General features: G+C 44.9%; 1 protein-coding gene across 2 annotated transcripts in view; it reads right to left on the bottom strand.

Moving 5' to 3' along the window:
• Window positions 1–14,187: 14,187 nt before the first annotated feature.
• POLR3B (RNA polymerase III subunit B) overlaps window positions 14,188–25,463 on the bottom strand; it is a 102,853-nt gene continuing 91,577 nt past the window's right edge. For both annotated transcript variants that reach the window (XM_015068828.3, XM_053226682.1), the window contains exons 26-28: window positions 23,386–23,499; window positions 20,321–20,494; window positions 14,188–14,952 (exon numbers count right to left, since the gene is read on the bottom strand). In XM_015068828.3, the coding sequence (XP_014924314.1) occupies window positions 14,823–14,952; window positions 20,321–20,494; window positions 23,386–23,499 (418 nt within the window). In that variant the 3' untranslated portion in view covers window positions 14,188–14,822. The remainder of the gene's footprint in view (window positions 14,953–20,320; window positions 20,495–23,385; window positions 23,500–25,463) is intronic.

The raw sequence follows: 25,463 nt of genomic DNA, 5'->3' as shown, positions 1-25,463 counted from the left end.
TGTTAGTGAGAGTCATGTGTGCAATTCCTGGGACTTGTCCTCAGATTTGGGGAGACTGCTTTTCTCCTTCCTCACAGCTGGCTGCAATGCAGAGGGAACGGATGGAGCTAGAACAATCATGTTGGGCCGTCTGGTACAAGCTATGTGTTGAGTACAGCAGAACGAGACCAAAGCATCCTGGATCCCTAATGACTTGAACCACCATACCAACCCTGGCCTGCTTACATTTGCCTGAGAGAAATTAACTCCTTTCTCTTTTAAGTCTTAAGAGAAATTTTCTCTCACTTGTAGCAAACTAAATCCTAACTAATACAATCCTTCTCTAGCTCTCTTGGATTTGCACAAGCAATTCTCTTGCCTGGTGTCCCCATTGCAATAGCACGAGGTAGCCTCCTTCTGTGAGTCCACTTGGTCCTTGGGGAAACTCACGCATCCCTGTCCCTGTCATCGGTAAACATGCACAGCCCTGTCCCTCTCCACTTTCTCAGTCCAATGACCTCAGCCTCTCTTTTGTTTTCTTAGGCCTGTGTCATGCTTCAGATTTGACCCCTGTTGGGCACCCTTGAAGTTCCTCTCTTTTGGGTTGAAGGGAGGAAAGAATTTCCCTCCCCCAGTATCCCTTATAGGTGAGGGGAAGGGGAAATGCCAAAACAACCCAATTCTTCTCTCCAAAGAAATCCTTCCCCTGTGACCTCTCCACCTTCCTTTGTGAATAGAGGTGGGTGATTCCTGAAGTTGACAGAACAGGCTTCATCATCTCAGCATGCCCTGCATAGAGGGTCTAGCACTTTGACTTAGGAAGTGAAGATACTCTATTTTCCTCACCTTGGGGCTTTAGTCAAAAAGAAAAAAAAAAAAAAAAGAGGACCCCAAAGCATCTGATTTTAACTTCCTTTTACATCACAGATTATAATCTCTGGTATATCCTCTTTCAGGAACCCTCTACAAGGTTGCCAATTCAGAATGGTTAACGAAGGTGTGCTTTCTTTACATCAATAGTTCAAAATTCTTATGGTCACAAATATCTTTAAGAAGTTTGTGAAAGTTGGGCCTTATCCTCACTCCTGCCCCCCAAGCCCCAAGCTACTTCAAGGACTCTTTTTTTTTCTTGATGTATATTTACTTTTGAGAGAGAGAGACAGAGAGAGAGAGAGAGACAGAGAGAGAGAGACAGAGAGAGAGAGAGAGACAGAGAGAGAGAGGCAGAGAGAGAGAGAGAGCGGCGCAGAGAGGAGACAGAGGATCTGAAGTGGGCCCTCTACTGACAGCACAGAGCCCGACGTAGGTCTCAAACTTATGAGCCATGAGATCAGGACCTGAGCTGAAGTCGGATGCTTAACCGACTGAACCAACCAGGTGCTCCCCCTATTCCAAGGATTCTTATACCAAGTCATGCAGAGGCAGGAGTTCTCAGAATATGATCCATGACTGGTTGACTCTGGTCATCTATCCAATGGTCCATGCATGTAGTAACAAGTGGCAGAGCTGGGATTCAAACCTGGGCACTCTCTCCCCAAAGCTTCACTCCTAACTTCCCATAAAGGCATGTGAGTGGGGCCTTCTTGGGCCATCTAGCCCAGACCAGCCACCAGCTGGACACACATGGCATGGAGCTGCAGAACCGCCTGGCCAAGCCCGCACAGGTTCCTGACCCACAGAGTCATGAGAAATAAATTACTGTCTTAAGCTGCTAAGTTTTGAAGTGGTTCAAGGCAGTAATAGAAACACTTTCCACAATGAGCATCCAGAACGATCAGAACTACTGAATACACGTGAGTTTAAGATTTTCTGAGTGAAAAGTAATAGTTGAGAAAAAACAAGACAAGACTGATGGAGACTCTCACTTTGATCTCCAGCCATTCATCATCAAGCTGCATATAAATCCTGGGTTAAAAAATGACAAATATCATCCCTTTCACAGATTTAAAACAAGTGGGAATAGTTTAAAATATTGGTTTTTTTTTTGTTTACAAAACTTGTTAACACTCTGTGTTATTTGACCTAAAATTGGTGGACCATGTATGTGTAGTCTTTCACTGATGGATGAAACCAAAAGCCTGAGAAGTATTGCCATGAGGACTTACCCATAAAGCTAGTGGGCATCTGATCGTATTTCTAAGACATTTGGGGGATGGGGAAAAGCAGCTCCTGGAGAACTAGGTGATAAAAGGCAAGCTACAAAATACTATGGAATATCTGGTCCCACTGACAGACCCATTTGCTCCATATACTATGGAGGGGTCGCATGGATATAACATTAGGTCAAAGAATCAAGTTGGAAAAGTATATGTAGTATGTTTCTCTTTCTGGAGGATATATGTCTACATCTTAAAAACAATGAAAATACAAACATAAAAAATTTAAATTGTTATAGAGAACAGGAAAAGAATCAAGACTTAATATAAAATGAAATGAAATTAAAAATTCCTAAAAGCCAAAATGAAATAATTGATCCTAACTTTGTATGTTATCAGCAGAAACCTCACGGAAAACAATTCTAAATTACTGTTCAACTAGTAATTTGACTATATATCCCTAGTGACATGTACTGTATAAAGATTAAAACCACAAGAATATTAAATTCTCTTCAGTAGTTGTATTGTTGTTGGTATTGCTAGTCAGAGACTGTAGTGCAGGCATTCTGGGATACTAATTATGGTGTTGTTAGGAACTGGGAATTAGGGAGTTGGGTGTGGAAATAGATGTATTGTTGATGACATTAAGAAACCTTGTAGTCCTGAATTGAAAGTAATAGCATGAACTCATGATATACTCTCCTTTCCTTTCTTCCTCTCTCCCCTTCCCTCTCTCCTTCCCCTTCTCGCTTATCTTTAACCAGCAAAAAGACCTAGAAACAATTACCTACTCAGTAGTAATCAGCATTCTTGGACTGTGGTCTTGAAATATCATTTCTCACAAAAAGAAGATGGTGCTCCTTGGAGAAATCGTTGAGGTTCAGTCCTGGGATAGGAAATGTACAATAGGAGACTGGAACATCATGGCATACCTCAAAGCAAAGAAGTTTTCAAGGGCTCCTGGGTTTCTATCCAAAGGACTCAGAGCAAACTTGAATAGTTTCTTTTGGCCAAAGATGGGACAGTTTGAGCCTCAGAAAGACAATAATTGCAATGGATCGGGACACATGAAATAGGCTTAATTTATGGGTTCATAATAATACCCTCCAAAAGCTCACTGGTCCCCTCACTGGTATCTCATTGGTCTCACTGAAAGGATGCTAGGGAAACAACTCATAATTTTGAGAACTGGTGGGTAAAGGAAAAGAAGCCAGCACTTACCCAGCCTTCACTAAATGAAAATATATCTCTGGGTAGTGAAACAGCTGATGAAGGGGAGTTCCTCTAAACAGGTGTATGCTAGCTAATAAATGAAGAAGTGATAGAATCAGCATATCACCATTTTGCAACCTCTGCTGAAGAAATGGAGCATGGGGCATCAGTGGCTGCTGACATCCCAGAAAGAGAGACAAGATGTATGTGCCTCCAACTGGATGACCACAGCCACTTATGAGTAAATCTTGTTACAAAAATCAAACTTGAATCCAATCAAGCCTTTAGATCTAACTGCAAAGTTACAGAAGATGCAGAGTACAGAGAAGCATGTTAAACTATACTAGGGAAATACAATCGGCCAAGTCCACATTATGGGAAACTAGAGAGCAAATGTCCTGGCTCTTAAATGAATTGTGAATGAAAAAAGAGATAGGGACATGGGACCAGCATAGATTATAAGAGACTTAAAAAACATTGACTAAAATGAACTATTTGGATTCCAATGAAAATACCTGGGAAAAATATTTATGAGACAATTGGGAAATCTGAACACTAACTGGATATTTAAGGATAAAAAGAGATTATTGTCACTTGTTATTTAGCATGACAATGGTACCCGGATTATGGTTTTTAAAGAGAGTCCTTTTAGTAGTACACATTGAAACATTTGTGGGTGAAATGATATTTGTAAATCCATGATTTCCTTCCCAACAACCTAGGAGGGGAAAGTGGATGGTTACAGATACAAAATCAGTAATGAATTAATAACTGTTGAAACTGAGTGATGGGTACATGGAGGTCCACTATGCTCTTTTCTCCAGTCTTGTAGATATGTGGAATTTTCCATGATTCAAGTTCAAACAACAGATTGTGCATGCATGTGTGTGTGTGCGCATTTGTGTAACTATATATAGAAAAAAATCTAGAATACTAATTGGTATTAAGACATCCTTCCCATCACATCTGGTTAGAGGGGAATAAAATGGGGGAGAATAATGCCTACCTAGCAGGGTTGGGTGGTGGGATGTTATACAAAGGGGCTAGTCCATAGCGCAATCTAAATTTCCTCCTCTAGCAAGATTGATCAAGTTGGTCAGACTCAAAACCATGGGACTTGTGGAGAGGACACCATGTTCTCATTATCTCCCTCCCTGCTCCCTTGATCCTGAATCCAAGAGCCCCCGCTCTAGGAGTGGAGGTGGGGTGGGTGGGAAGGAGACCCCTAGCAGAGTCTGCCTGCTTTGTTCCTCAATTAGTGCCCTCACCTCTTCCTCCTGATCTCTGTGAATCCCCTTAGGGACTTGAGAAGACAAGTTAGCTAATCTCATCAGTCATGACATTGATCAGGGTGTTCATTCGTTAATTAGTTAAAGCATTCTCCCAGGAGACCTGCCTGCAGGAGTCTGACGGTGGGGACTTGAGGCTGACTGATGGAGAGAAAACTCTTGGAAAGGGCGCTAAAACATTCATATCAGAGGCTCTTTAGAGGTCAGGGGTGTTCTCTTGGTGTTGGCCTCTGTGGACCACTGAGTAGGAGGGAGACCAGGGGCTCCATGGCACCCTATTAAACTGCCACCTTCCACTCACCCTCCACCTCTGCACATGCTCAGCCCCTTTGTGGATGCCTTCAGACTTCCTCTTTCTGTCTCCCTGGTGCCCCACTCTGGATCCCCACTCCTCCTTCAAAACCCTTCTTTGGGTTGCTGAACACTGTTGTTTTTGGCTTTCGTTTGCTGCTCCTACTTCTCTCCATGCCCATCCATGCTTGTTGGTGTCTCTGAAGTTCCATCTCTGGCCCTCTTCCTTCTGTGCATCTCTGGGGGGTGGTGTCACACTCATTCCAATGCCTTTTATCACCGGCGACTTCCCACTCTGCCATGGAAGCCCCTGCCTCTCATCTCCAGTCACATGGCTGACTCTGGTGTCTCACAGGCACCCAACTCAGTGTGCTCCAAATGGCACACATCATTCCTCCGTCATCACTGGTTTTCTGCCTGTTGCTCATCTTGGTGGTTCACTACCCACTCGGGTGTCTAAGCCAGGACTTCAGAGCTCCTCCTTGATTCCTTTCTTTCTCTGACTTCCAAAGTCCTGTCAGTTCTAGTTCCTTGCTGTCTCCAACCATGGTCATCATTGTCGTCATCCTCCTTCTCCTCCTCCTCCCCACCAGTCCTACCCCAGACTTTCCATTCATTGTTTAATGTCCACTCACTCTTCCAAAGCCAGCTCTGGCAGTTGCTTCCTCTGGGAAAGCTGTCCTGACTGCTCAGAAGCTCCCATTTTATGATGTCACAGACGGGCTTCCCTTCGGCAGTTAAGATAGAGGAATCTAGTCTCACGGAGGCATTAGCTTCTACGAAAAGCATTTAAAGTGAAAACCCCATAAGTTAAAATTACTCTTGAAGACAACTTAAGCCACTCAGCACTGGAAGAGTTGGCTATTTCTTTGGCTGAGCACCCAATAAGGCAGTATCTTAAATTTAGGACCCAAAACGTACAAAATACAAGACCAGTACCCACAGTTGTCTGAACTCGAGAGACTCACATTACAGCAGAGATTTTCACACTGTGAGAGGCAGGACTATCTAGACTCAAAAGGAGAGTGGAGGTGAGAGCAGAGTTGCCAGCCTTGTTTAAATACTACCCTTCCTCTTCTTTTCCAGTGCTGAACATGTAGTTGAACTTGCCAAAGTTACATATGTGAATGGCAGCCTCTCCCCCACCCCCACCTCTTGCACTGTAGCTTCTGTCTTCCCTCCCAATTTTGAGCATTTGATTCATGACTTCATTCTCAGGACTTAGAATGGCTTCCTCCTAGAAGAAGCAGAGAATGTTCGTTGAATGGATTAATGGTTTAACTCCATGGACCTCTCTAGAGATGGAGAATTCCACAGATAATGAAACAGCACATTATGCCATCTGAACAAATGAAGTGAACCCACAGGGTCAAGATCTCTATTGGCTTATCAGGATTGTAACTGGAATTAATGCTCTAAAGCAGGGTTCCCAAAGGAAAGCAGGTCTGAAAGGCTTAGATGACTCCAGATCAGCTGATCAGCAGATAATAATATTTCTTTGAAGCCTCTCCTGTGGCTGGACCAACTCATGGACGGGCTCTGGCCAGGTTCCGACTGCTGGTCTGCTTGCCTCTTTTCTCTAATCCAGGTTTAACGAGATGAGCATCATTAAGAAAGGCAGGGTGGTTATCCTTTAAGTGAACAAAGTGACTCTTCACAGAAGGACTGATTTTAATAACCCAGTGCAAGACCCCCTTTAAGGTACAGAATGATTCTGGCACATCAGTTAAGTGTTACACAAAACAGACGTGAGTATTCAAAATCAAAGGCGTTTTTCATTCATGTGAAAAAGGGATCAGTAAGCTGCATGAAAACTGGGGTGCATAAAAGTCCCTGGGGCCTCCGTCCACAGCAGGAAAAGCTCAGAGCATATTGGGCCCAGGGGGAGGCAACCTTGGCCGCCCATAACTCAGAGATAGAAGGCGGCGATCTTCAGGCGCTGCCTCTGTTTCATGTGCGGGCTCCTGTCTCTGATCTTTCAGCGGCTGCCTAATTGCCAGTGACTGTTTCTGTGGACACAAAGGTCTGCGAAATGTGTAAGGCCTGCATTTTTCCAAGGGAGACTTTTTCCTTTGCACATAAGCCAAAGATTCCTTCATACACAAATTCTTTCTTACGCAGGTCATCGGATTCTTATGCGGGAGATGTTAACGTGGGGTTCAATGCACACTGCCGAATGTAAATGTATATACACAATCTGGTAACTCGAGGGAGCAGGGATGCGGGACGGGAAGGCCAGCGATGCCATATGCATGCTCTGAATTTCCTTCACACGTAGAGACTGTACTCCTAAATCAGTACTGGGTGAATCAGTTGTTCATTTTCCAAGACTGGCCATGGCTTTACCTCGAGTCGACCACACCCTTCAACCCAGTCTCCACTGTGACCAAAGGCACACACATGATAGCGGATATATATTGAACACTTACTGTGGGGGTCACATGAACAGACTAAATCAGCCCTATGAGTAGGTACTATTATCACCTCATTTTTCACAGATGAGGAAACTGAAGCTAAATAAGACGTCCAAGATCATCTGGCCAGTAGATCGTAGGGCCAGGATTTGAAGGTAGGCAGGATTTGAAGGACTGCAGTCCTTGCTTTCGACCATGGTACACTCTTGCCTCCTGGTTGGTGGGTTATGGCTGGCTGAGCTTGGCGTTCAAGGGTCTGAGGCCAAATTCAGGTTTAGCAGAGTCGCCTGCCCTGAATGATTAGGGAACTGCCTAAGGGGATCCAGACACAGAATAGAAGCACATGTATGTGTATTTACATCCCTGACTACTTAAAAAGTCCTACAACATCTGTACTCTCAGAACTGTGCCTGTCTCAACCTCTATAAATATTTACTCCTAGATTTCTGTAACATCTGACATGGAGCACGGTAATTAGAGTAACTCTCCCTGCAGGCAGAGCAGGTAATGAATCACAAACAGCCTTCTGTTTCATTTTCTGGACCAGCGTTGATATATTTCAGGTCCTGATGGATTGTAGCCCTACTTGGGGTATGCAGGACCCAGAGGAATGATGAAGGAAATTGTCCAGTAACTCAGAAAGACAGTTGCTGCTGCTGAGATTGCTGCTCGGGGGACCCTACTGCTGTCACCTTAAAGTGTGGGTGGTAGGTCAGCTTGCTGGGAGGGGGCTTTTCACCCCACTGACTTCTAGGGCCTTAGCACCCCATTCAAAGGATGGCAGAGTCTTTGGCTTTGGGGTGGACTGAGGACAGAACAGTCCCTGCCATCTTTGTAGGCAGGCAGATGCGAAGCTGGTTTGATGGGGTAAATGGTGAAAATCAGGGTGCGTCTTTGACAAAAAAAAAAAAAAATAGGTTAGATCTCAAACAACATCGGGCAAACATGGGTAAAAATGGAAATGACAACTACCTTATTTGTTAGTAATTTTAACATTATCATCAAATGTATAAAAGTACATTTTAAAACAGGGATGAAACTTATTTAACATGATGGCCAATATGATGGCCATCAGTTTTATCTTACGCCATTTACAACTGGTACATTGAAGAAAAAACAAGGGCTGTGTCATGCTAACATTTGTTCGTAGAATGCCTCGGTTATCCAAAAGCACAGCAGCTATCCATTTACTGAGAACCAGTCCAGGAACTAAACCTGAAATTGAAGCTGGAATTGTTCTCCTTGACTTTGCAATTTAAACCACTCTCGTTAGCATTGTCTGGTTCCGGGGTTCTCAACTGTAGGAGACATTTGGCAATGTCTGGAGACATTCGGATTGTCATGACTAGGGGGTGTTACTGGCACCTAGTGGGTGGAGGCCAGAGGCACTGCTCGACATCCACAGGACAGTGGCTGACACAAAAAATATTACTTGGCCCAGAATGTTAATAGTGCCAAGGTTGAGAAACTCTGGTTTAGTTTGGTGTTTACAAATGTAAGTAGAGGAAAGGTAACCTTTACTGAGGGTTTGTTTACCTTGGGGCTGTGCTCTCCGTTCTAAGGCCCTGTTCACCTGAACTAACTCATTACTTGCCACAGCAAACCTATGGGGTAGGTACTGTTCTTACCCAGGCTTGCGTGAGGTGGATGAGGCAGATAGGGAGGTTACACCCTACTGAGTGCCTAAGAAGACTGAGACCCAATATTAGAGAAGACTTGGGCCTCCCAGCTCTAGCCCAAGGCATGGCAGTGCCTCTGTTGCATTCACATGCGCACAACACAGGGCAGAGTGGCTTCTGTCTCTGTTGATAACACCCCCACCCGTTCATTTTCAGGGTAGCAGATAAGTTGCTCTTGGGGCTCCCCACTCTTGCAGGCACAGCATCTGCAAAGAGTTGGAAAATCACAGCACCAGACTACCCCTGCAGACCCTAAGGAAGCCTTGTGGCACCAAAGGCATCTCTGCTGACTCTTTTGCTTCCGAACAGGCAAGGACCTGGTTGGCAGACTGCAACGACCAGCCGGGACAGAGACAGATGTTGCAGCTTTCCGAGGAGTGATTTCAGAAAGACCACTTTTGATGTGAGCTATCTTTGTGGGACCGGTCGGCAGCTCTGCGGGAGAGCTACAGAAGGGATAACGGAAAGCTCCAGGCTACAGCCTGTAGGAGGAACAGTCCAGTACAACATACCGTGTAAAGAGGAGTGGACCACCAGCAAGAAAGACAGGGAAGCGGGCAGCTAGTTCCCAAGAGGGGGGTTCTTTGGTACCCCTAAACATCCAAAGGCTGGCTCCAAGGATGGGATGGATGCAAAACTCATCATGTAGCTTGCTTACGACAGGAAGCCTCTGTTGCAACCTGGAGGACTTGTTAAAGAGATTGCTGGGTTGCACCCAAATTTCTAGCAAATTCCCAGGTGATGCTGATGCTGCCAGTCCAGGACCACTGTTTGAGAGCCACTGGCCTAGAACCTCCCAGTAGTTGTTAGGCTACCTGACTCTCTGAGGTCTGTCATCATTACTTAACTGCAAAGGACATTCTTACCCCACTTTCTTCAAATACAGTATTCATAGGAGCCACTGTTTCAAGCACAGCAAATGCACCAAACCTCCACTCAAGTTGTATTGAGAACGTGAACGTAAGCTTCACCCCAGCATCCAAAACAAAAGAACCTGGATCTATCATCTGTTTTAATTTGTTCAAATGGTTCCTTGCCCCCATTAACGTGAACGATTGGGAGTCAACCAGACTTAAAATTTATTGCGCATGGAACGAGAGCTATCACCTTGACTTGAGAACCCTTGAACTCTTTTGACCACGGTCTGAGTGGGACTTGGGAGTGAAAATGTGAGTTTCAGGTTGTTCTGAAATTCTCTGCCATGATACCTTGATCACAATAAATCTGATGTGCATGAAGCAAATCTTGTAATTGCTTCTGGAGCCTACATCTGAAATCCAGATTGGTGGCTTGGTTTCGGCAACACACAGAATATACTTCTGGATTGCCACCATTTGTTTGTTTTTCCCATTCAAAAACTGTCTCTTTAAAGCTTGACTTTAATTTCCCATCAACCTTGGCCCTATGGGACTGATGTAGTAAAAACCCAACTTTTGGTCAGCAAATGAAATAAACTGTTTTCAAGACACATCTGGAGTAAATATGGATGGTAAAGAGGTGCTACTTTTACCATCACTTTTCTGACCATCCGTTTCACAAATTATTTACAGGTCTCTCAGAAACCGGCTTCTCTGTTACTCAGTCGGCCAAGAAGCGGCCAGGCCCAGCCACCAGCCCTGATGTGCTCGTTCTCATGTGACTCATTACTGCAAACGGAGGTGTTGGCCCCAAATACTCTGGAGCAGCTGAAAACTATCTCATTATGTAGCACCCAATCAAGGCCTTTTTCTTCTTTCTTTTTTTAAATCCTTTTCTTGACTCTCACCACATGGAAGCGTTTTGAGAACTGGTTCTGAGGGCTTCGGGAAGCGATTCCGGGACTCCCCGCGCCGACGACAGGCCTCACTTTGATGTCTGTGCTAAATGGCTGTTCCGGGGAAGTGCGCGTTCTCTGATCCCCCACCCTCCTTCCTTCCTATCGCCACCAAACATGGAGGCTTTCTCAAATAGGTTTTGCAAAACCGAAAAGTTTCTGCACTTATTCCTAGTTTCCAAACTCTCTCTTCCAAAGCAGACCCAGTGTTTGTCCTTATTCCTGACGAAGCCGTACAGAAGGGCGGTCCCAGCAGTGCTGTGAAGGGAATATGGTCAATGATAACATAACAAACGTCTGTGAACACCTGTCGTGGGCCAGGCCCTGTGCTGAGCCCTTTAGATGTACTATCTCATGTAATCTTAAAAATGACCCTAGGTCTCAGCACTGCTATCGTTCCCACTTTGAAGATGAGAGAATTAAAAGAATACAGTATGTTCTATCTGGGACAACAAAGCCATTAAGTCTTATACAGCTATTACGCTGTATAAGAGACAAACACAGGTTTAGAATGTGTGTCCTTTTTTAAAACTTAAAAGTGTAACATATTTAGAAAAACGAAAAACCCGGAATGTATATAGCTCAATGAATTTTCATAAACAGTCATGTAAAGAACACTCGAGCCAAAAAAAAAAAAAAAATACATTACCAGCACCCAGAAGCCCCTTTCCTGCACCAGTCACTAGCCACCCACTCTGCACAGGAACTGTTATCATGATTTCTTAGATCTTAGATTAGTTTTGTCAATTTTTGAACTTAAATGGAACCAATATGTATTGTTTTGTGTTCAACCTTTTTTTAATCCAATATTACAGTTGTGAGATGTATCTGTGATAGTGTAACAGTTTTTTCATTGCTGGCTAGTGTTCCATGGTGCGAACATACCAAAATTTATTCTGTTGTCAATGGGCCAGGGTTATTTATAAACTTGGGCCATCACAAATGATGCTATGAGGAACATTTTGGAACATCGTGCCTACTGATGACATATATGGATACATTTCTGCTGAGCGTATATCCATCTGGGAGTGGAAGTTCTGGGCACATTCAGCTTGAACACATACTGCTAGCATTTCAACCTGTGCATTATGAGTTGGCAAATGACTTGAGGGGTATTACAGACTGAACCGTGTCCCCCCCTCCCCTCCTGCAAATTCATATGTGGAAGCCCCAAATTCCCATGTAACTGTTTGGAGATAGAGCCTTTAGGGTGGCAATTAATGTTAAATGAGGTCACAAGAGCCCTAATTTGACAGGATGGGCATTCTTTCAAGGAGTGGAAGAGACATCAGGGCTCACTTGTTCTCTTAGCACATACCAGAGGACACAGTGGGAAAGTGACCGTCTGTAGCCAGGAAAGAACAGAGTCCTCACCAGAAACCCAACCTGTCAGCACCTTGATCTTGGACTTAAGCCTCCAGAACTGCGAGAAAATAAATGTGTAAGCCACCCAGTCTGTGGTGTTCTGTTGTGACAGTCTAAATAGACTAATACAAGGGGAAAAGTGGTACAGAAGTTTGGGCTCACCTCAATGAGCTTGCTTTCTATTTAGGATCTTGGCCTTTCTTGTTCTGGTGTCCTGGCAACTCTGAGCTCACAGCTTCGTCTCTCCAGCTCTTGGACTCTGCGAAAGCTCAGGTCAGGGCTGCGGCCTCTTAGTGGCTCTCATGTGGTTTTCAGCCCCTCATCCTTGTGCCCCTTCCAACATGGCAAAGCCTCGAGGGAAAACAGGCTTTGAGGGTGGCCTGTCAAAGTTTACTCTGTCATTACTGGGAATAGAAATCTAATTGGTAGTTGTTAAAACAAGGAACTTACGAATAGCTGTAAGAAACAGAACTCCAGCAGGACTAACTCAGCAATTCTGACCACTTTCAATTACAGTATTTCTCAGAGTCAAACACCTATTCAAGGGTAGAATCTGCTGGTTTTTGAAATATCAACCTGACACAATTTTTTCCTCTAAGGAGGTCTCTGTTTGGAACCCACACTTTCTAGATCTTTGTTAGAGAGCAGAGAATTTCCTAAAAGGATAGGCGATTGCCCTCAGAATGATCAGAATTGCCTGGAATTGTTTTGAGGGAAAAAAGATGTTTAAGAAATACAACCATTCAGTGGCACTTGAATAAAATGTCCCATTTGGTGACTGAAAATCAGAATCACAGGTGAATCCCAAACAATGCGCTCAGAGTCAGGAAGCCTGGTCCCAAGGCCCATCCTATTCCCCCATTAGAGGTGGGGTGCTGGGGGACTCAGCCACTTGGTGCCTCAGTTTCTTTGGCTGTATAAAGGGAATACTCACATTTGTCAAGTGTTTTCAAGTCTCCAAAGCACAGGTGATCATCTTGCCTCAGGAACACCCTCAGCACTGCTGGGGTTAACTCCCAGCACTGACTGCAGGGCTGAAGTCTCCGCCTCCTTCACTGGTTTCTCAGCACCAGGTGGAGGCCGTCGCCTGCCCTCTTTTCATCCTCAGTACCTTGCCTCACACATGGCGGGCACGGAATGATAAATGGCGTGCTCGGGCCTGTACCAAGCACACAAGGGCTCTTCCCACACCGGCCCCGAGTGTTCCCCAAAATGGTGTGCCACACACTGGAGGGCAACAGTGTTCCCGGCGAAGTCGTTAAGTGGAGTTGTCCCATCATGGGAAATGGTCAAAATCACTCTAGAAAACCCCTTAAACAGGCACTGTCAATTTTAAGAACTAGAAAGGAAACCAACGACCCAGCATTCAAAGCTCTCTGCCCCTGTAACACCTATGGAGCCCCTGAAATGACTGGAGACATGTGGTGAGGGCTGAGAAGGCCCACTCACCTACTGTGTGTCCTCGTCCATTCTGCTTTGACCGTAAAGCCTCTAGGACTTTTACACCAGAATTAGAGCTTTTCACTGTGAAGCAGACAAAGTGCTGTTCAGGCTGGGTTCTCAAGTCAGTGACTAGCCTGGCTCCTGGCACATCCCTCCTTTGGAGAGTCCGAGAGCTTGGTAAAGGCTCTGAAAAAGTTCCGGATACGTTTAACTTATATCCAGTTTCCCAACCTTATCTGACACTTGTTTCTTATTGGCACATGGTACCTACTAACATTCTATGAAACATCTTCAGTGTGACATGCCACGGATGGAGCCCTAGACCATTACTGAAAGCTTTTCTGACTTATTTTATAAACAATCCTTGTTTACCTGACTTCAGGGCAGAGAGACTCAGAACAGATTGGAAGGAAATAAGGGTGAAGAAGGTTGTCAGATTAAAAAGAAAATGGACGGCTAACATCCTGGCAGGAATGGAAGGCACAAATGAATCACAAAGCACCCATAGGCTTATTTTCAGGGGTTCAACAAATATTGTTGCATAGTATGATCATGGAGGTTCAAAAGAAGAGCATTTGGGTCCATAAGAGAAGGGGACCTCCATGGTAAGTTTAAGATGGTAGGAATACATTTATTACATTTCACCAAGATGAAAATGTGTGGGCATCTAAAGGCAAGACTCAATAGTTGGGGAGATGCCCACAACAGTAGCAGGTAAGAGAGCCATCCCTTCATCTGCTGCTCTCGACCTTCCCCCCTTCACACTTGTCCTCTCCCTTCACACACTGTTCCTAATCAGCCCTCTCGACAGAGGCCATGCCAACTGTTCCAACAGACTTCAGATCCTACAGGTGTCATGGAGTCTTGAGTTCTGTTAGCCGGGAAGGCACTGTGGGGAATATTAACCCAAAATGTTCTTTTTAAGGAGGAAAGTCTAATGAGTTGATTTCAAGATACCAGAACATAAATAAAAGTTTATCTTTTAGGTCACGTCCACTTGTGAAACAAATTCAGTACAGGAACGAAGAGACTGCATCCCAGTCCATACTGGTGGTGTCCGTCCCAGGGCCCAAGGCCACGGAGTCAGTCTTCAGGGTAAGAAAGCCTCTCCATCTGTTTTTGTTTTTTTGAGGGAGAACATTCAAAGGAATTGTTCACAGGAGCAGGATCCTCAATCCCCTCTGCTTTCCACTGTGTCAGACATAGCGATTGTTCTCTTTAAATAATCACCGTTGCCATCCTCACTCGTTATATTTGGACAGTTTCAGCCGGGGGATGATGTTCATGGACTGCAGCTCCTGGAAGAGCAGCTTGCAGGCATACGGGATGCGGAGGGAGGACACGTGGCACGAGGACTTGCAGTAATGGCACCTGAAACCCAAGTCCGCATGTGTTAGAGGGACGGGGACTCAGAAACCAAGGCTTGCATGTAGAAGTGCAAAGTTTCTCTACAAAAGTCTACCACCATCCCATCAGTTCTATTCTGTTTGTCAGGGTTCAGTCTTGCTATCAAATATGTGCAGATATGTGCCCCCCCACCCCACCTCCCGATAAGCAGCATCCAAGGAAGCAAAAGAAAAAAACCAAAACAAGTATCACTCCTGCAGTTTTAAAAGCATGCAATTTTAATCAGTTACTACTATGCTTCTAGACCATTCTCTTTAAAATGCAAAACATCTGCCTATTTACTTATTTTGAATGAGGCCCAGAAATCTGAGCCATCTCGAAGTTATTCAGATTTAGACTTTGGCATTGTGGAAAGCTTTTTAAATCGATTCAATCTCCATGTATTTGATAAAAATCTATTACTGTACTATTCACGGCAAGATGCTCAACAATTACAATTTGATCTGTCCCTGAGACACTTGGAAGTGTGATGGGGAAGATAAGACTTTCATATGGAATGTGGTGTCCAATCCAATGCGATTTATTTTTCCAGTGCTCTTCAAGTTTGGTTCTATCAGTAGAAGAAGCTACTGTACTTACAACGTTCTCTCCCTGTGTGCACGTATTCCCAATTGATCCCTACAACAGCCCGTACTCCTAATCAACATGCCTGCTATGCCAAGGAGGGTTGTCTTTTCTCTTCCTTCAGGAAGAGCTAGTTCACTAAACCTAGGTTTTAAATCAATGGCTACAAACGATGAAGAGTCCCCAGGAAGAAAGTGAACTATCTTCTGAGGTTACAGATGAACACAGGACTTCATCCTGTACCTCAAGGGTCTGGGGCAGTCAACAGAGTGGGTAAATGAGTGCAAGAGATGAACATGGACTGAGGCTTAGAGGATTCAGTGCTGACTAGGAACTGGAGGGGACTCCATCGTGAGCAGGAAGGGCCATAGTGGAAGGCAGTAAGGCAATATGAGTACAAGTGTAAACGTGCATATTATTTGATTCATCGCCAAGTGGCAAAGATGAGCGCATGAGAACGTTCGCGGTTTATAACAGCACAAAGCAGGAGACTGTCCAAGAGGGAACTGGTTTGTACTTACAGGACATTTACACAGAAGAATACTGGGCAGTCATTAATCGTGATGATGTACACTCATATTTGCTGAAATAGAAAGGTGTTCAGGACACACTCTGGAGTCAAAAAAGAAGTTTGCTCAACAGCCTGGTCCCAAGGAGGTCATCGGATGGGTTTCAGGAAATATATGAAGCCCCCAAAGTCATATGTAACAACATTTTTTTTCTAAAGACCTCCTTAATACATTTTTTTTTTAAGTTTATTTATTTTGAGACAGAAACAGCACAAGTTGGGGCGGGGCAAAGAGAGAGGGAGAGAGAGAAAACTCCAAGCAGGCTCTGCGTTGCCCCTCATATGGGGCTTGAACCCACAAAGCCGCGAAATCATGACCTGAGCTGAAACCAAGAGTCGAACACTTAACTGAGCCACCCAGGCGCCCCAATACATTATTGTTTAAGAACTATGTTTTTAATGTGCCTGGCTGACCTCATTTATTCAGGCATCATGTGGATGCTTTAATTAAATTGGAGAAATGGATTTAACTGCAGCAACTTCTTGCTGATTCTAGGTCACTCTGTGACTTCAACCCAGGCTTATCTGTTCAGAACTTCCATACTTGCTGGTTCATAACCCAGAAAGCCCACTAATCTTTTCTATTATTAAATATTTCTCCATCACTTAAAATGCTCCTATGCATGTATGTATGTGCATATATAAATGCATATATTTATACACATATATAAATTAAAAGCTATTATATTACCTTACCCTGTGTCTGAACAATTTCAAAAGGAAGAAACTTGACACAAACAACAGTTATGTAAACTCACTTCTTAGGGCAAAGGCGGCGAAAGGGGGAGGTGGCTGTGGCTTCACAGGAGAAATCGCTGTCCAGTAAAATGTCCTCTATGAGCTAATTATCTTAATAGGGATTTTCTTTTTTCTGTTTTCCTTCCAGACCTCTCTTTTGTGACTTATGCCCTTCGTGTCTTCTGCAGAACAACAGTCTTGCTGTAAACATCCCCATAGCAATGCCTTACTAATGTGCAAATCACTGACAAAAGGCCAGTTTCAAGGTTCTGAACTGCTCTAATTACTCAGCCTTCATTGTGCTGTTCATTAAAGAACGACTGCCTCCCACACACGCCGTGCCCCCTCCCGCACAGCCCGCACGCACGGGCAGGTAATGATGGCAAAGCCACGGCATCATTATGCTCCTCTGCCAGAGCGCGGCACACGCGGAGGCTGCTAGACGACCACACTGGGGTAGGATTTTTTTCTGTTGGCAACAAGGGGACAAGCAGGCCACTCAAAATCAGACACACAGCATATCCAGGTCTGTTTAATTACAGGAAAGACCTTAAGGCGTGTAACCTGATTTAGCCCCTTTTCAAAGGATTGCTATTAAGATACACAAGGAACACCTGAGCTTCGAAATTAGGCACTGCCATCACATGATGTCTAGATGAGACAGAAATGAAGCAGGAAAGAAGAATTAAACAGAATAATATTGAGATCAATAATTGCTTTCATTAGTTTCCCTGAATATTCAGTGGAAGAGACGGGAAGGTTTTCAAAGTCTGTGAGTGAATCTGGTCTACTGCTCTCTTTCTCTCTTAGGTGGTGGGCACAGGAAAAAAAAGCAGAGAGGATGGAAAAGGAAAGGAAAAAATTTTTTTAAGTTTACTTTGAGAGATCAAATGAGTGAGCGGGGGAGGGGCAGAGGGAGAGGGAGAAAGAAAATCCCAAGCAGGCCACACACTGTCACTGCAGAGCCCGACACAGGGCTTGATCCTATGAACCACAAGATCATGATCTGAGCCAAAATCAAGAGTTGGAGGCCTAACCAACTGAGCCACCCAGGCGCCCTGGAAATTCTTTTTGAAGTTTCATGATCCCTATTGTTAATTAAGTGATTCTTCTGTACCATTTTTTCAAAGTAAATTACATAAAAATCCGTGTGCCAAATTGGAAGATTTCAGCATAGTGGAATTGGTCCCAGGGAGCTTCCTACTACATTTGTGTGGCTGTTGTTACACAGCCAGGACAATAAAAAGCAAATTCAATATGCATTTCAGAAGACGAACAGACGTCTCAGAATTGAGACAACCCCCCCGCCCCACCCCGGGTCACCAATATAAGAAAGAGCCAGGCTTATGCTTAGATTAATAATGTCACCCATTTCTGCACCCTCAGGAAGGGAAAGAGCTGCAAATGGCCAACTCCTGTGTCTGTTTTTAAATGAAGTGATTTCTTCACAGACAAGTCTCATCAACTTCTCTACACCAAAAACCATAAAATAACTGGCTAAAAGGTTTTGTCATTAACCTAGCAAGGTATATACACTATGTCCTAAGATGCCCCTCACTCTGACTCTTGATTGGCTTTATTCAGAATAACAAAGAGACTGGAGGCTTAGGATAGCAAGAAGTCCCTGCTTTTAGGGGAGACTCAGTGGGGCAAAGGTGGCCCAGGTATCCCTGGAACTCACTTGGGCCCAATTCTATCTCCCAGGGGACGGCGCCTCCCTAGGGAAAAGGGGCTCTGGGAGTGCAGGTGAGGGGTGACAAGGGAGTAAAGACTGTCCCTGGGGCGCCTGGGTGGCTCAGTCAGTTATGTATCCGACTTTGGCTCAGGTCACGATCTCGCGGTCCGTGAGTTCGAGCCCTGCGTTGGGCTCTGGGCTGATGGCTCAGAGCCTGGAGCCTGCTTCAGATTCTGTGTCTCCCTCTCTCTGACCCTCCCCCATTCATGCTCTGTCTCTCTCTGTCTCAAAAATAAATAAATGTTAAAAAAAAAAATTAAAAAAAAAAAAAAAAGGGAGTAAAGACTGTCTCCTGTTCCTGCAGCACCTGCTTTGGACCTCGTGAGACCTCGTCTCTGGCAGAAAAGCAAGCCAAGACCAGCAAGCTACGGGCTCTCCTGCCTACAAGGTAAGTCGGGGCTCCGGGACGGGACTGGCCTGAAGCAGACCAGTTGTTCCTTGGCAGGAGAGTGGAACATTTATGAAGAGGAAAGACCAAAAAATACATAGTTTCATCTTTTAAGCTGGACTTTGTGTCCTCAACTCTGCACAGAAATGACATATTTCATGATTCACATACTTTATCTATTCGCTACCCTCCATATGCAGGGTTAGTTATCATTTAGCAATTGTTTTTCACTAAGCAACCACCAGACCCCAGGCTGCAGGAGGTATAAACAAGAGAGAATGCAGTTAGAAGGAACTAGGAGATAAGTTCCCTGTGAGCAGCCATTCACTGGTCTTATTCACCCCCATATTCTGGGGCCCAGAGAGTATCTGGCACTTAGCAGCCTCAAGCTGTTAAATGAATGACTGAGACAGACCTCGTTGCTACCATCACGGAATTCAGTCCCAAGTGTGTAGCGGTTTGCTACTCAGAGAGCACACAAACAGGTGTCAGGGTACCAGGTCCTGGTCCTGCCTGTCCCCAATTTGCCATAGAACGTGGAACAACACATACAGCTCTTTGGGCCTGAGGTTGAATAAGGCTGTTCAACACACGTTCTCTAAAGTTTCTAGTTACAGGGGCACCGGGGTGGCTCGGTCGGCTGAGCATCTAACTTTGGCTCAGGTCCTGACCTCATGGCTCATGAGTTCAAGTCCCACGTGGAGCTCGCTGCTGTCAGTACGGAGCTCGCTTCGAATCTTCTGTCCTCCCCTCCTCTCTCTGCCCCTTCCCAGCTTGCGCTCTCTCAAAAATAAATAAATCTTAAGAATATAAAAAAAAGTTTCTAGTTATAAAATGCTATAATTCTCATAACTAACAGTGAATCTACTAGGATTTTTTAGAGGTGAATAGTGTTATAAAAGGTGTTTGAGGGGTACCTGAGTAGCAACCGACTCTTGATTTCAGCTTAGGTCACGATCTCACAGTTCATGAGTTTGAGCTCCACATTGGCTCTGCACTGACAGTGTGGAGCCTGCATGGGATTCTCTCTCTCCCTCTGTGTGCCCCCCCCACCCCAACTCTCTCTCTCTCTGAAAAAAAATAATAAGCAAACTTAAAAAAAAAGTGTTCGAGATAACATTAAGAAGAAAACAAAGTCTATACTCCTTGGGTCCTTAACCTCTAGTGGTGTAGAAAGCAGAACATGAGGTAGACAAACTAAACAGGTACATATAAAATCCCCAATTCTAGGAATGCATGGATGGGGAAGGTTGGAGAATATGTGGGTGTGCTCCAGGGTCAATTCTTGAGCTGTGATTTAAGAGGCAAGGGGTGTGAGAGACATATGGTATCCACTTACCAGCCAGAATACCCCAGAAGTCCACACTGCCCACAGACATCCACCTCAAAGGCATCACTTGAAATCATTAGTCTCTCTAGTAAAAGCATACTGGCTCCATAACCGATTAAACAGTCACGTTCCATCTCTCCAAGACGCAAACCGCCGTCACGAGATCGACCTTCGGTGGGCTGCCTTTGAAACAAGTTAGACAAACGTGTCATTTTTACATTAAACAAACAGAGGGGCCGCATCACACGCTGGCGGAGAGCACACGGCTTCAGAGGAGGGTTCGCCTGGGTCCAAATCACTTACTAGACGGTGACCTGGCGTTGGGGGCTTAGCTCGCCTCTCAGCAGCATTGGCAAAATGTAAAATTTAAGGCTCCCAAAGAGCCTTAAATGAGAGGAGATGTAATACTAGTGGTTGCTACTGTTATTATAATTGAGTGATAATAAAAAATAATTGTGTAATATTATATGATATAGTAAGTTAATATATAATCATATAAAGCAGCAGAGCTACCATTGCTACTACCATTGCGATATCATTATTGCTAGGATAGCACAGTCCTCAAGTCAGGAAGATGGTCTTTGGAGTATTTTCAGGGATATTTCAGTTCTGTTATTTCAAAGGGGAGAAACTAAGCAGAACAGACTGTGGAAGAAACCTGGGTCCCCAGTAGTTCCTGCCAGGGCTCCAGGGAGAAGCAGCTCCAGGTTATTAAGAAACGAACATGGAAAGAAGCAAATGGAGTTTTATAAAATTTGGACTCGATGAGGAATCATCTGGGAGGACAGAGTGCCTGAGCCAGAAGGGAAGTTCCCCAGAGACAGGGAAAGTCCTGTGTGTCCCCTTCAGGTATGAAAACACTCTATTCTTCCTTAAAGGGGGCACTTCAGCTGGGAGCTAGGAGTCCCCTGAATGGATTCCCTGGGGCTGATGTATCTGCCGTGCTTGAGAATACTTTGAAAAAGTTAAGAATCTAGGACTCAGAGATACAACTGGGGGATTCTGAAACCACACAGGCAACCCCACCCAGGTAGTGACGCCACAATGTCTAAAAAAGAAAAAGTGAGCTATCTCCCTGGCTGGCTGATTTCGGGGTGACACTCCTTAAGCAGGAGTGCACCACAAACCTTGTTTGCTCTATCCCACAGCATCTTTTACTTTTTACCGTTGCCACCGATTTTCCAAAGAGAAAGGTAAACAGAGCGGGGCCAACATGTGCTCAAATTTTACCTTATGTTGTTGCTAAAGGTTACATTAGGAACTAGACTTGAGTTGTAGATTATCTGTTGAAAGACAGTTTACATATAAAAAACTGACAAACAGTAAGTCTAAATGAAACAAATAGTCCACATGAACACACCATTAGTAGAAACTTCCTTACTGAGCACAACTTATGTATGTCTTTACCTGCTGACAGAACACCTGGGGTAGGAGGGTCCCTCTCTCCCTGACCACTGGACAAGTGAAGGTGGCCGGATCATACATGAGCAGAACCCAGACTTGAAATAAACCAAGTGAGATAAGGGACTAGGAATGGGTAAATGCACTCTTGGCAGTCTTCCCACAGAATGCACTAAAGTACTAAAGTAGTAAGTTTTTTACACAACGAAGCAAAAACCGTTTTGACACTTGTTACTCTGGAATCGATCTTAGATGTTATAACTGAAATGAAGGCTCTGGAGGGACCCCACTCAGGGGAGAGATACACCCAACCCAAGCAGGGTCTCACTGCTGGGATCATTGGTGTCCTGAGAATCTCAACTTCTCTTCCCTCTTCTGCAATTTTGAGCACACATGTCTATCATTTCAACAGCCATATGCATCTGCATCATGGGATTTAGCCCTCCACCCCCCTCCCTTGGTCTAAAAAAGTAAATTCACATACTAGTTGTTTCATCGCCGGTCCTGTCCCTATTGTAACATCTATGCCGTGATCAGTGAAGGCAGGCAGGGAACTGGGTATTTCCTGAGCATCCCCCATCGATGGGCACTATACATATATTCTATATTCAAACCTCTGACATTCACCAGCACGCCGTGAAATGGGCATTAGTGTCGCCACTTCACGTAGGAGAAAAACTGAAGCTGCGAGAAGCTAAGTGATGTGTCTGAGGCTTGTGGCAGAGCCACAAGGTGGAGTTGAGTTTACGTCCATGTCTCTCTGGCTTCAAGGCCTGTGTTCCCTCTCCTGGCCCAGGATTCCTCGATGTTGGCATGAGAACCATGCTGAACTGGGTAATTCTTTGTGGTGGGAGCTGCCCTGTGCATTGCTAGGTATGTAGCATCATTCCTGGCCTCCACCCACTGGATGCCAGTAGTTTCCCCCCTGTCCCATCTGGTTGTGACATTCCAAGATGTCTTCAGACATTGTCAAATCTCCCCGGGAGGTAAACTTGCTTGTGGTTGAGAACTACTGCCCTGGACTATGCTTCTCCAACTAGTACTAAGTACACGTGATATAGTACAAGCAATGTAATACTAAGAACTAAGCACTAAGAACACGTGAAACAGTACCTGCAATTTCTTCCCAACAATTATACCCGTTCATCAACACGCAGACACTGTGCTTGGAACTGAGGATGCGCTGGCGAATGGGGCACAGGTGGACCTCCTGGAGCTTATCTGAATGAGCAGGCAAGTACAGGTGCCTTATGCTCCAATAACAGAAATTTTAAGAAATGAGTTGTGGCTTGGGCTCCCAAACAAAGTACGTATGTGTTTTCTGTGTACATCCACGTGTGTATCTATGATGTGTAAGTGTGTCTACGTTCTTATATATGAACCTTTTTGAATGAGACCACGTTTGCAAACAGGTACAAGGTCAATGAGCATGTTAGGCGACTACTGGCAAGACCTACAATGGGTCTGCTCTTGTGCCTATGAAACGATTTTTAATCGGCTGCTATTTTTTCATGCTAACCAGACATATATGACTTTTGCTGATGCCCAGCACTCCAAATTTTGACATCTCAGGGAAAGAGAAACTTCACCAAGTCAGCTTATTGCTGTATCTGGGCAATGCAAGGTAGACTCGACTGCATTAGAAATTCTTTTTGTGAATGCTTTTCTCTTACCTGGTAAGAACAGCTCGTGGGCCCCGCGCCCGGGCATGCATCTTATCCAGCACCATGTGCTTCAGTTTCTGATAGTACACGGGGCCAAAATAGATGTATGCTTCTAAGGGCTCGCTGAAAGAAAAGGTCAGAGTTTTGGGCTAAGAAACCAAGTTTGGGCTAACAACAGACAGCCTTTTCCAGGACCCCTCAATGGCAGAGCCTTGCTTCAGACCAGGTTTATGAATGAGTGGGAGAGAATGATTTTCATTGTGCACTGAATGAAAAGGCAAGATCTGGAAATATAAAAATACCATGGATACGTTAGAAGACACACTGTTTAATTAAGAAATAAAACCTTAAAAAGACTATGAAAAAGTATGTAGAGGAAGGTCCCTCCTTCACTGTCCTCGCCCTCATCAGGCTACTACCTTTTCTTGCCTGGACTCTTGCACACAGGCCCTGCTTCTGCTCATATCCCTTAACGATCTTCTTTTCACAGACAAACCAGAGTGATTCCTTCTAAAGTGTAAATCTCAGCACTAATCTGTATCATCCAAATTGTGTAACACAGCAATAAGGTCTAACATAATCTGGTTCTTGCCCACCTCTGACTCATTTCCTGTTGCCTTTCCCCATTGCTCATTCCACTCCAGTAACACCGGCCTCTTCATTGCTCCTCAAATGTAGGAAGCCTGTCTGCCTCGGGGCCTTTGCATTTACTCTTTCCTCTGCCTAAAACATTCTTCCACCAGGTATTCACATGGCTGTCAAGCATCTCACCTCCTCAAAGACTTTCCTTTCCCTCACCACCTTATCTAAAGAGAAGTCCTGCTCCCACCCCATCACCGTGCCCCTATGCTATCTCAACGCTTACCTTGGCTTTGCTTCTTCAGAGCACGGATTACCACTTGGTATTATAATCCACGTTTAGTATTTCCCTGATTATTGCCTGTCTTCCCCACCTGAAGTAAACTCCTCAGGATAAGCACTTGGTCTCCTCTGCCACTGTGGCTCCAGCACTACTAACCCTGTCTGGCACATAACTGGCGCTCAGTAAACGTCTGTTAAAATACAGCTGACTCGATGCATCCTTCGAAAAAACTATAGTGAAAGCTGTAAAGGACAGTGACCATTTCAGTGCTTTGACAGGAGAAACCTTTTTTCTGTAGTTTGGAGCAATAGCAGGCAGGGGATTAAAGCCTCTGAACAATGTGAACTGCCCCAGAACGTCCTCAGAAGAAAGGGGGCTTATTTTTAAAATGAAGAAACAGGCACAGAGGGTCTGAGAGGTTTATCAGAGCTGCGGAACGGGCTGAGGCAGATCCAGGGCGCTCCCCGCCACGCTGGCCCGTCTTGAACCCCGTACGTTGGGCCACGGCACGATGTGCGAGTGGCAAGAGCAGAGAGCTGTGTGGCAGAGGTTCCATCGAAGCTCTTGGTCCCTCCTGCTTGGCTTGTCTTCCACCACTTTCAGCGCCATAGGCTTTTCTAGCTGTCTGGCTACCGCACTGGCTTAAGGACAGCCAGGTAAGTGGGGTGCAGGACACAATGGACGGGGTGTCCAGAGACACCACTCCTGTCCCAGCTCTGTCACCCAGTAATTACATGACCTCTTTACCTCAGTCTTCCTAGTTGTCCAACAAGGGGGTCAGACCAAGGTTCTTTCCAGCTCTGAGAGTCAAGGTTCCAATCCTCCACATCATGGTTGCTCGTGGCAGAATTTATGGAACTCTGTCACCTAATGCCACCCCATCCCCAAATGAAGAGAGCCGTGCACAATTTTCCCTCCTGGTTATCTCAAGGATGTGGCAAGGGGTGAAGCTGGTAGGTGAATGTATTCGCAAGCCCTTTGGAGAACTTTCAACTAATAAGCTAAACTAATGTTTCTCAAACTCTGCCTCTTGAGATGAATGGCAAACACATGAAAACACTAGCTGGGGCATAGGGGAAGACGGTGTAGACAGAACCTGAAGTAATCTATCAGAAGCAGAGCATAACCCATCCAAATCTGTTAGTAAAATGATGTTTAGAAGGCCCATCAAATCCATTCATTGGATCTGCACAATTTCTGGTCAACTCCATTATTTATGGACGAG

This window comes from Acinonyx jubatus, chromosome B4 (assembly GCF_027475565.1).
Source record: "Acinonyx jubatus isolate Ajub_Pintada_27869175 chromosome B4, VMU_Ajub_asm_v1.0, whole genome shotgun sequence".
NCBI lineage: Eukaryota > Metazoa > Chordata > Mammalia > Carnivora > Felidae > Acinonyx > Acinonyx jubatus.
Note: the sequence above shows the minus strand (reverse complement) of the source record. Positions and strands in the feature narration are given on the sequence as shown.